The 12,365-nt window shown below is 37.3% G+C and overlaps 1 protein-coding gene across 1 annotated transcript in view; it reads right to left on the reverse strand.

Annotated features, from left to right (window-relative positions):
* Positions 1–12,365, reverse strand: part of RSPO3 (R-spondin 3) — an 84,466-nt gene that overhangs the window by 39,086 nt on the left and 33,015 nt on the right. Inside the window, exons 3-4 of the mRNA XM_026504762.4 lie at positions 11,319–11,465; positions 5,975–6,172 (exon numbers count right to left, since the gene is read on the reverse strand). Coding sequence (XP_026360547.1) covers positions 5,975–6,172; positions 11,319–11,465 — 345 coding nt within the window. The remainder of the gene's footprint in view (positions 1–5,974; positions 6,173–11,318; positions 11,466–12,365) is intronic.

Consider the following 12,365-nt stretch of genomic DNA (forward strand, 5'->3'; position numbering starts at 1 on the left):
TTCTTGGGCCTCCTTATACCCTGAGATACAACAGTATTGAAATTAGGCCAATTAATAGCCCTACAATGGCCTCTAAGCATTCAGGTGAAAGGAAGTCACATGTCTCTCACTTTAAATCAATATACTGTATGGTGACTAACATCACATAATAAAAATTATTATAAAAAAAATTCAACCACCCAGATGTTTAGTCTACATATAAAAATATACTGATTATATGATGAAAAAAAATAAAGAGTACAACTTTAATTTTGATGGAAAAAAAAACCACACAAAAACCAGATGATGAAGCTTAGTGAGGAAAGCATTTTGAAAGCCGAGCTACACTGAAAGCTAGGCTTCTTGCGCCAGTCAGCCAAGCTGTGACTGCAAAGGAAAAGTTCTTGATGGACATTACAAGTATTACTTCACTGAACAAATGAATAATAACAAAGCAAAACAGCCTTATTGCCGATACAGAGAAAGTTTTATTGGTATGGATAGAAAAACCAAACCAGCCACAACATTCCCTTAAGCCAAAGCCTCACCTAGAGCAAGGCCCTAACTTTATTCAGTTCTGTGAAGGCTGAGAGAGGTGAAGAAGCTGCAGAAGTTTGAAGCCAGCAGAGGGTAGTGGATTTACAGAAAGAAGTCATCTCTGGGACAGAAGAGTGCAGGGTGAAGGAGCAAGTGCTGACGTAGAGGCTGCAGCAAGTTCTCCAGGAGATCTAGCCGGGATCATCAGGGAAGGTAGCTACACTCAACGACAGATTTTCTTTTTCCTTTTCTTTTTTTAAAGTTTTTATTTATTTATTTGACAGAGAGAGACAGCCAGCGAGAGAGGGAACACAAGCAGGGGGAGTGGGAGAGGAAGAAGCAGGCTCCTAGCGGAGGAGCCTGATGTGGGGCTTGATCCCATAACTCCGGGATCACGCCCTGAGCTGAAGGCAGACGCTTAATGACTGAGCCACCCAGGCGCCCCTCAACGACAGATTTTCAATGCAGACCAAACAGCCTTATCTTGGAGGACAACGGCATAGCGCTTTCGTAGCTAGAGATGAGAAGTGAAACTGAACATGTAACCGAATTGTTGCAATCTCACCATCAAACTTGAATGGATGAGTTGCTTCTTATGGATGATCAAAGAAAGTCGTGTTCTGAGATGTAATCTACTTCTGATGAAGATGTTTGAAGATTGTTGACATGACAGCAAAGGATTGAGATTATCATAGAAACTTAGTTGATACAACGGCAGCAGGGTTTGAGAGGACTGACTCCAATTTTGAAGGAATTCTACTGTGCTATCAAACAGCACTGCAAGCTACAGAGAAATCATTTGTGAAAGGAAGAGTCAATCAATGTGGCAAACTTCATTTTTGTCTTATTTTAAGAAATTGCCACAACCACGCCAGCCTTCAGCAACCACCACCCTACTCAGTCAGCAGCCCATCAACATCAAGGTAAGACCCCCCACCAGCAAAAAGATAACAACTGGCTCATGATGTTCGTTAGCATTTTTTAGCAATGAAGTAAGTATTTTAAAATTAAGGTATGTACATGATTTTTTCAGACATAATGCTATTGCACAGTTAATAGTCCACAGTATAGTGTAAACATAACTTTTATATACCCTGGGAAACCAAAAAATTAACCTGACTCATTTTATTGCAATATTTGCTTTATTATGGAGGTTTGGAACCAAACCCACAGTATCTCTGAGGTATGCCTGTATTTATATTCTAATGGTTTCTTTTCTCTTTCTGCTTGGACAGATGCTATTTCTTCTTTAATCAAGAAAGTAGACCCTGCCCCATTTCTTCCATGACTCTGCTCTTCTTTCTCCTTTCTATCCCAAGATCATGCACTGCATGTATTTAATTAGTATCTCTTCATGCAATTAGCTAAAGAACAAAATTTCTTTCATTCTTTGTGAGTTTCCTCAAAACCCAGTATCTATAGGAAATTCTCTTCAGTTAAAGAAATGTATAAATGAATGAGAAACATGTTTAGTGGTCCTCCTTCTTCTGACCCCCTCATACCTCTACACACATAGTATCACCCTTTTGCATCAAATAAAGGCATATATATATATATATATATATATATATATATATATATATATATATAATTTTCTTCTCCCTTTTCACATCCCTTTATCTAAGATGGTCATGCCCAGTATAACAAAAGAGTCAATAAATATAAGTTGACAACTGTTGAATATGCATTTTTCTCCTTGTTTACTTCCATTTCAACATTCTGTTTTAATGCACATGTGAGACTACTCTATATGTTAGCCTTTACACTTTCTTAAAATATATGCTATATATCAGACATTTCAGATACATAGTTCCACTGAGATAGGCTCAAGTTAGAAAATATTGCAACGGTACTAATTTCTTATTAAAGCTGGTAATTGAGGGAGCAGTAAAAAGACTGATTAAAAGGTAAGGGAAAAAATTCTAGAAGATGCAAACAAATAGTACATCAGATAAAAATTTAGGGGACTACAAAAATTACATTTATATCCTCGTACTCATTTACTATATTCTAAACATGAGAAAGATGTTAATAAAAAAAAGTGTGTGTTTATAAGATTTTGCAACCAATTTTTTCAACATATATATTAAAATACATCTCACAACTTGAAGAATTCATTCTGTTACTAAAAACTACTTCCTTCGATTCAGCTTCTTCTTTGTGTACATTTTGGAAAGTCATTTCTGGATCTTATCATTCTTCCCTGGAGACCTTGTCTTTGGCAATTACAACACAGCAGAAAAAATTCCTGAACACATGCTCCATACCTTTTCCAAATATGAGTTATCTACCTCTGTCTATTATGAGCCTCTTAGACAGGGATGATAGACTTAAATTTAAAATCAAGATTTTCAGGCTAAATTTTATTTTAAAAACCTAATGTTTTAGCTTGTTCATCTAGAAATGCTGCAACCATGAACCTAAAAGACTTTATTTTATGAGTCTACAAGCATTTAGGAGCAACCTGGGTAACACCTATTCTAGTGGTAGGAGAAATCAAGGCTTTATCACTTTACTGTATCTATCTTCATATATCTTCATATGTATTTATAATATATATCTCAAATCTAAATGAGAAGACTCCAGGTGGCATTAATATTTTGATATGATGTTTGATAATAATGGCCTGTCCACAGTTCATTATTACTTTTTTATTTGGTTTCTTCGTGTTCAAACAGAATAATTGGTAAGTTATCATCAAGAAAAGTTAAGAAAAATATACAGTTAGAGAAGTAAGAAATGAAGGGAGAAGTGGTTTCCTTCCTATGTTAAATTTCTGGGCCACTGGAGAAAAATTTTTTGAGACATATACAAAGCTGAATAAAGATTAAATAAAAGTGGAACTAAATCTGGTATAAATGTGATCCACCTAAATTTTTCTAGTTGGATGTAGTTCTTAGTAAATGTAAAATGTCACTAAATCCTACTCAGAGAGGAGGAAAAAAGACCAGAAGAAACTTTTAAGCCAAGCTTATGTCACAGGTTATTATTTTAAACTTCTTGTGGCATTATTTATCTTATCTGTAGCTGGTTTTAAAAACTGACATTTTCAATGTTAATATTTAAGTCAAGTCCTAGCAAAATATATTAGAAGACCACATTCTCAAATGAAAAACTAGTATCATAATTTAATTTTTCTATTGGGTAAGGTTTTCTTCACTTATATTTTTAAAGTCAAGTATACTGAATACTGATTAATAATGTAGAATCTTTGTGAAAGAATAATATGAGGAAGGACCACCTGTAAGTCATTAAATTTCAAGAAAATATAGCAAAAATAAGTAAATGTACGGCTATGGGAGTTTACCAACAAGGCGAGTGATGAAATATTTGATTTCCAAATCCAACTTTTTAAAATGTAAGATGTTTTAAATTAATCGGTAACAAATGCCAGAAAGACCTTTTTCACTAGCCAACTTTCATTCCTTAAACCTAATTTTAATCAAAACCTCTTACAAATTTACAAAAGCTTGAAGTTCCCTTTAAAATCATCCATGTCTTCAAAATTTTTATCACAGTAACTACTTGATTACTCATAGCAGTAGCAGACTGGATACATTCTGATACTGGCCAATTCTTTTGGTATAGTGAAAGATACTTTTTGCAAAGTACCAGTGATCCATGTTAAATGATCGATGTTCAAGTTTGCACAACACTCTCCTCTCTGTTCCCACTGAATTTTGTTCATGTATCTATAATCCTCCGTTTGTATATGATATTGTGATTATCTATTTAAACATCTCAATCCTCCATTGGACCCTGACTATACCTTCAGGATAGGGATAGTACCCTTTCAGTTGTGAATCCCCAAGACTTAGCACTGTGTGTGGCCACAAAGTAAAAATTCAATAAAACCATGTTGAATGGGGGCGCCTGGGTGGCACAGCGGTTAAGCATTTGCCTTCGGCTCAGGGCGTGATCCTGGCGTTATGGGATCGAGCCCCACATCAGGCACCTCCGCTATGAGCCTGCTTCTTCCTCTCCCACTCCCCCTGCTTGTGTTCCCTCTCTCGCTGGCTGTCTCTATCTCTGTCGAATAAATGAATAAAATCTTAAAAAAAAAAAAAAAACATGTTGAATGAATGAATGAAATAAAGCAAAGGAAGTTCATCTTACAGAGGCAGCCAAACTCCTTCCAAGCTGCAATTCATTGAGAGGATCATTTATTGGCTCAACAGAACTACCAAGAGGTACATAAAGCTACATAACTTCTTTGTAGGCAGTGGAGTGGAGGACATTAGTAAGAAAGATGGAAAATTATATTTTAAAGGACAACTGCAGATCTTCTAAATGGAAGCTTAATTACCGTAAAACATTATATTAAATGGTATATTTCTTCTTGGCAATTGTAAGACTTCAGAACAAGCTCTAACACAGAGTTATTATTTTTTTTAAAAGATTTTATTTATTTATTTGAGAGACAGAGAGAGCACAAGCAGGGGGAGCAGCAGAGGAAGAGGGAGAAGCAGGCTCCCTGCTGAGTAGGGACCTCCCCCCCAACAGTGTGGGGCTCGATCCCGGGACTCTGGGATCATGACCTGAGCCGAAGGCAGACACAACTGACTGAGCCACCCAGGCGCCCCTCTAACACAGAGTTACTTACTATTGATCTAATAGGTTCTATAATCTGGTTTATAAAGTTACTGTAACATGAAAATAATCTGGGGATCAAATGTCATTAATGCTTGTATTATATTTATAAAATATAGCCTTGGTGATTTATTTCAAATGTAAAGTCAGAATTAGAAACATATATTGGGGCACCAGGGTGGCTCAATCAGTTAAGCATTTGACTCTTGATTTCAGCTCAGGTCATGATCTCGTGGTCATGGGATCAAGCCCTGCATTGGGCTCTGTGCTCAGTAGGTCGTCTGCTTCAGATTCTCTCTCTCTTTCTCCCTCCCATTAACTCTCTCTCTCTCTCAAATAAAAAACATCTACAAAAAATACTGTAGAAACATATATCCATTTAAATATTTAAAAAATGCTATGCAACCTTTAAAATAGCTTTAGCCACAAAAGCTTACAACATAATTGTACTACTTTGATTTGTAGGCAGTGGAAAAAAAAGAGTAAGTTTATGGCTGGTGTCTCTTCACTATGTTCTTGTACCAAATGGTATGAGACCTTGTGTTTATGAGGCTTCTCAAAAGTTTCTTAGGTACTAGGAAGGATGATAAGAAAGATAATGACCCAAAAGACAAATATAGGCCTAAAAATCTATAATGCATCCTTTTTCATCAAGATCCAATTAACATACATCTATAGTAGTTTATAGTTTTGATATCAGACTCTAATTTAAAAATTGCACATCTATATTCTGTAATTTACAGCCAACATAAGCTTTGGTTGGTATACATTCAGGGGTTTTAGACACAAGCAAGAGTATTAGTTTCCTAAGAAATAAGTGAAATTTGCATCAAATTCAAATAAGCACATTTTGCTAGTATGATTGTACCTCGTTCTCCCTTCTGACACTTCTTTCTTTGCACTGTACACTTTCTTGTCTCACTGGTGGGGGGACACAGGTTACCCTTTGCTGATGGATGCTGTGTTATTTCTCGGACCCGTGTTTCAGTCCCTCTTTTGAAACCACATGTTTTTCCTTTCTTCATGCATGGACTCCAAGGACTCCATTCACTGGCCTCACAGTGCACTGAAACAGAGCAGCAGAAACAGGCTCAGCTGGCTCACAGATATTTTCACAGTTGTTCAATAAACAAAAAGATTTGCTTTCCACCAATACTTGCTCAAATTCTGAGAAATCCTGTAGAACAAACTTGGGCAAGATGACTTAAAGAAAACAAAGAGAAAGGGAAAGACAGGAATATAATGCTTTCATGATTTTAGTGCTCATAATGTCAGGTAACTCATTCTTGCATTAGGTTTACTTTTCACTGTAGATTTATAAACCCAGGCACTCATATAATTACTCACAATTGACCAATGCTTTATAATTTCTAGAGCACTGCTACAATTATTGATTGATCCTGACCATAACTTGGTATACTCATTATTATGTGCTTCAGATCCGCTTCTCAAACTTCTGGTGCAAACAGAATCATCTGGAGGGCTTGCTGAAGCACAGACCACTGGACCCTACCCCGAGAGTTTCTGATTCAGTTGTCTGGGATGGGGCCTGAGAATTTTCACTTCTAACAGTACATGTGGTGCTGATTTGCAGGTACAAAGAACACACGTTGAGAACTTCTGTGGTACAGAATGGTTAAGCAAAACAGGTATGTCCAGGACACTGGCCTGGATTCACTGCCTTTCCCACTTCATGTGCCGTTGAATACTTAAGTATTATCATTTAGTAACAGGTATGCTTCAGGCATAGCAGCATCTGTTTTAAGTGAATTCTGGGTCAATTTCAGCTGATAGACTGCTTCTAGACTTAACTGGAAGGAGTGATTTTTCACATGAACAGATGTCATTTTTCTAAAGCTTCTTTAGATTTTTTCCCCTCTTTTTCTGTATGTATTAATCTCTTCTTTTCGATCATGGCTTTCCAAAGTCTTGTAACAGATCTCTGCACTTCTAACAAAAGTAAGTATCTGCCAGATGCTATCATTCTATTTATGTTCATGCGACATCCCAATTTACAATAACTGAAACAGCTTGCTGCAATCATTCTTTAGATGATATAAGATGCTTTCCACAAAACACGTTTCCATTAAACTTTCTTGCTGCCTTGTGATTTAAAGGATCCTTATTTTAGAGCAGAATTCTATCTTTCATGCAATCTCAAAAAAAAAAATATAACCTAAATGCTTTAGAAACTTAAATTCTTTTACCATACATTTTTCACATACTTTTATAGTTACCATCAGGTAACTGAATGTAACACAGAGGTAAATGCAAATGAATAAATAAGTGAATTTAAGTTTCTGTGAACTTAAATGACCTTTACTGAACCACTCTTAAACTAGTTTTCTTGTTCAGTTATAACATAATGATTTTTGTCAAAGAGCAGAGCAACAGGGGCACCTGGGTGGCTCAGTCAGTTAAGCATCTGCCTTCAGCTCAGGTCCATGATCCCAGAGTCCTGGGATCAAGATCCACATCGGGCTCCCTGCTCAGTGGGGAGTCTGCTTCTCCCTCTGCCCCTCATCCCTCTCTCTCAAATAAATAAATGCAATCTTTTTTTTTTTTTTAAAGAATAGAGCAACAAAGTCACTTAATGATATCATATCTTTTGCCAGTTAAGGACATATCTCCCAACCTGATATTAATGATGCAAAAGCAGTGGATTTTTAGCATAAATAAATAAAACCACCTCCAAGAAAGCAAATGGAAAAATAAAAATCAAGGTTTGCAAGCTGTCACTTTGTCTAGTATTCATTTATTGCCAGAACCAAGAGGACTAAATTAGAAAAAAGAATTACGTGATGTGAAAATGACCAGAACATTGGTGCTTTTTCATAATTGCAAAGGTGGTCTAAGCAAATGCATATTTAGACTTTAGAAAAAAAGATTTTAAAAATTACAGCTAGGAGTCCTTAGATGATAAATGGTTCTAAAAATGAAATTCTTTTTTCTTTTTTTTTTTTAAAGTAGGCTCCACAGCCAGCGTGGAGCCCAGCATGGGGCTTGAACTCACAACCCTGAGATCTAAGACGTGAGTTAGAGGCTTAACTGACTGAGCCACCCAGGTGCCCCTAAAAATGAAATTCTAATGACAGTCTTCGATAATTCCATTGAGGAAGAAGGAGGGAAAAATATTTAAAACTTATGAGTTCAGTTATTAAAACAGCTCTAATAAAAACGGATAGTTAAAAAGCCTTGAGAGGAAGAGAATTTTTCCTAGAGAAATATTATAGAATGAATCCATAATATTAGCTTCTAAAAATATTTCTGGAAAATTGGGAACTTTGGGAAACATGTAAAGATAACAAAAAGGGTGATTTAAGTTACATTCAGGTCATTAAATGAACGATACAGAACTGGGTCATTATTTGGTTAAGAGGTAATGAAGAAGAAAACGAAATTACTCACTTTCTCTAGTTCTTCTATTTTCTGTATTAAAAACAATATTACCACTGGAAATCTTTAGCTATTCACTAATGAAACAAGGGTCTCAAAAAAGTCATTAGCTTCCTTTCCCCAGAAGCAGTCATGCTGTGGTAGATTATCGGTCTGGAATGCTCTAAGAGGGATTCTTGAATTGGGAGAAAAGCTGAACTGGTGTTCCACCAGTAATGACCTTACAACACCATTAGTCGTTTGCTCTCGTTCTTGTTGACACATTGCATGGTTGCACTGAGAACACAGCAAGGGCATGTTCCCTGCTACTCACTGTTCAAAGTTGGATATCTCCCTCTGTGAATACTTGAACAAGGCTGACTTTCCAAGAGGAGCAATAAGGATGACACGATGACAGTGCAGAAAGGAAACAAATATCTAGACCATGAAGTAGAAGAACTGTATTCTCCCATAAAATTGGGTTCAGTGGACATTTAAGCCTCATTTGACAGCAAACCATGAGGAGTGGATATGTTGAGACATACGTCTTTCACCCTAGCTCTCTATCAGGGTGGTATTTTCTCTGTTTATGACCTTTCCTCTTAATAATTATCTGGGCAAGAAACAAGTCACACAATGTAGATTTCAGCAAAGGGAGGGACACATTCTTCAATATCTTCGGTGAGCACCAGAGAGCTAGGGTCAAGGTACTAATAATAGCACTGACAATAACTCACACTGTGTCCTTGGAATCATTATTTCAAGCTCTCAGTCCTAGTTTGGTATCTGTTAAAGGAATAGGCTTTAATGTTTCTTTGTGATAAGCAAGCAGGTCATCGCTTCTCGTGAAATACTGGGGCAAGCTCAGTCATGGCCCACCTGCTGCTTGTTGGCTAGACAGCACATGATGGGAGGCATTCCTTACGGCAAGCAGCAAGAGAAAGCCCTGAACAAAAGGTGTGGATTCGCAATATTACTGTGTCCTAGGTCATTTATACCTAACTGTTCAATGAGCCAGATTCACTAAATGGCTTATAGATTGCTAACCCCTATTCTTAAACATATAAATAACTTAAATTTAATTGTGTTAAGAAATAGTTTTTGTCTCGGGGCACCTGGGTGGCATAGCGGTTAAGTGTCTGCCTTCGGCTCAGGGCGTGATCCCGGCATTATAGGATCGAGCCCCACATCAGGCTCCTCCGCTGTGAGCCTGCTTCTTCCTCTCCCACTCCCCTGCTTGTGTTCCCTCTCTCACTGGCTGTCTCTATCTCTGTCAAATAAATAAATAAAATCTTTAGAAAAAAAAATAAATAGTTTTTGTCTCAATAGTAGTATCAATTACCAGTCAGCTTTACTAGTTAAGCTAACAGTGCTGGGTGCTAAATGCGCTCTATGATAGGAGAGCATTAATACATTTAAGATAAACAGCCTTTCAAGGACTGAATGCTACACTTTCAACAACTAAGAAAATCTAAACATGTGTCCCTTTTCCTGGGTAGAGAAATACCACAAACTTTCTGCAACTCATCCTGAATTTCTGTCCGTGAGTACTCCACAGAACTGTTTCCTATTTCTTCCACAGTTTGGAACTTATTACCTTTAATCATCAGCCCTCAGGACTTACAAAGAGATGAACTTGAAGTGCTTTCTCATGTACATTTTACCCTATTTCTAAGTTGTTTCTCTGTGTCTTTATTGACCAAAGGGGGGGAAAAAAGGCTAAACCGAAATGAGCCATGAACTGTTTCATGCTTGCTGTTTTCCAGATGCTTCTGAAATTATCTTTAAAATACCATCTATTTGTTCCATTCTCCTACGAACTTTGTTTAGAAATAAGTGTTTCCTGTGGACCTGAAACAGTTAAACCACCACTTTAGAGTTATTACTCTAGCACTTTTGATTCTAATGGATCTATCTGTGGGGACCCCAGGGGAGTCCTGGAGACTATCTTGTACTGAATCAGGAGGACATTAGTGTGCACATGCCAATATCAGTGCAGCATCAAAGGTTCTTGTAGCTCTTGCCCAGGGGACTCTGAGATTTAGTATGCTGTTTTCTCATTTGGTTTAGCATCTGCTCCCCAACTGTTCATCAAACTCATAGCTGTAGTAGCTGTGGAACATTTAAAAGAGGGAAAATAGAGCCTGACAGTGATCTGTTATTTAGACGAAAACTGGTCTGAGGGACCTTCCCTCCAAGAAATTCAGCCTGCATTTAATCAGACCCTGTGACTTGTGTCTTTCTGTCAGTTTGAGTGAGTTCCAAATCGTTTCCTTGTTTCTGAATACCTGTGCAAGCAGGACATTTCAGCAAAGCAGTGCAAGAGAAAAAAGTCAGATTTTGAACTCTATCAGTCCCAGTTCTGTAGATCTTTGGCTCATCTACTGAGTGTCAACGGGCTATATCCAGAGAATGCTTTCTCCCCTTGGAAAGCAACACTGGTCCCTGCTTGACTTTAGCCCTAGGTGTTTCGTGAAACTCTTGCCCTAACGTGGAAATTTAGTTTAAGACCAAATATATACATGAAGTAGAACTTCACTGTATCATAATGACAAAAAGTAAATCTGTAATGATCAGAATAGATGAAACAGTTACCAACAGTCTCTAAGAAATAATGGAACACCCATGGGGTGTTAAATTATACTGTGATACATGCTGGGTAAGGCTGAGTGAATTCTGTTAAGATGGTATCTTTGTAAGGAAGGATTGAAGAAAGCCTCTTACAAATAGTCCCTCAGGTAGCTGTGAAATAGGACTTTAAGCAGTACTTCCATGGAGACTGACATTATCATCTGAGGTGTTTCTCCTCCCCTATTAATCTTAGAGTTCCTTCTCACCAATACTGACGCACTCCATGGTATGGTTGTTGGCTTCCAACCCTTCTGGGCAATTGTCAAGGCACTTTCCAAGGTGTAAGTAAAATCCACTTTTACACTTTGTGCAGAAATTTTTGTTGAAGCAGGTATCACAGTCAGCTTTGCATTCTGAAAGAGAAAAAAGGAAAGAAACACGCTTTCATTATCTTCAGTTACCTGTTGCTGGTCCAGGTCTGTATGTTTACACCACAGGCACATGTGACTTTTGTGTCAAACACACTTAGGATATTCAAAATTAATTTGCCAAGCTGAATTATGGATTCTTCCAGTCATTTAGTTGATATACATCAGCCATTGATTTCAAAATTATTGTACTGATAGCCCTATGAGAAGTTTTTGGCAATATGTCTACTGCAAAAAATGTTTATAAGACCAAGTATCTATTTATATTAAATGACAGTAAAAAGCATTTCATCAGAGCTTTAATGAAATATACTAGATACAGCTTTTGGGCTGTTTTGGGAGTCTATTCATTCATTCATTCAACAAATATTTGATTGTCCACTATGTGCTTAGCACTTTTCTAGATATGCTTAACAGCAGTGCATATAAGAGAGATAAGGACTTCACAGAGCTTACATTTTAGGAGGGGTGACACAATAAAAAATAACAACAGTTGACTCATATGGAGATTACTATAAGTCAGATACTGCTGCAAGTATTTTATAATGAGGTGGGTTATAATTTCCATTTTACAGATAAGGAAACCGAGGCTCAGAAAGATGTCACTAGCCCAGGACCACAGAAGGGAGTGGTTTTGGAAACCAGGCTGTCTGGTTCTAGAGTTATAAGTGCTCTGGAAAGAATAACGATGACAATAAAAGGTAGGAGAAAGATATGGCAAATGACTGAAAAGGGGAAAAGGTTTTTTATTGTGAGTAAGCTGATCATGGAATGCCTCCCTGCGAAGGTGACATATGAGCAAAATCTTGAATGAAAGAAGAGGGTCAACCAAGCAAAGACGTAGGCAAAGAGCTTTCCAAACTGGCAGAACGGTGAGTATAGAAC

This window comes from Ursus arctos, unplaced genomic scaffold (assembly GCF_023065955.2).
Source record: "Ursus arctos isolate Adak ecotype North America unplaced genomic scaffold, UrsArc2.0 scaffold_13, whole genome shotgun sequence".
Classification (NCBI taxonomy): Eukaryota; Metazoa; Chordata; class Mammalia; order Carnivora; family Ursidae; genus Ursus; species Ursus arctos.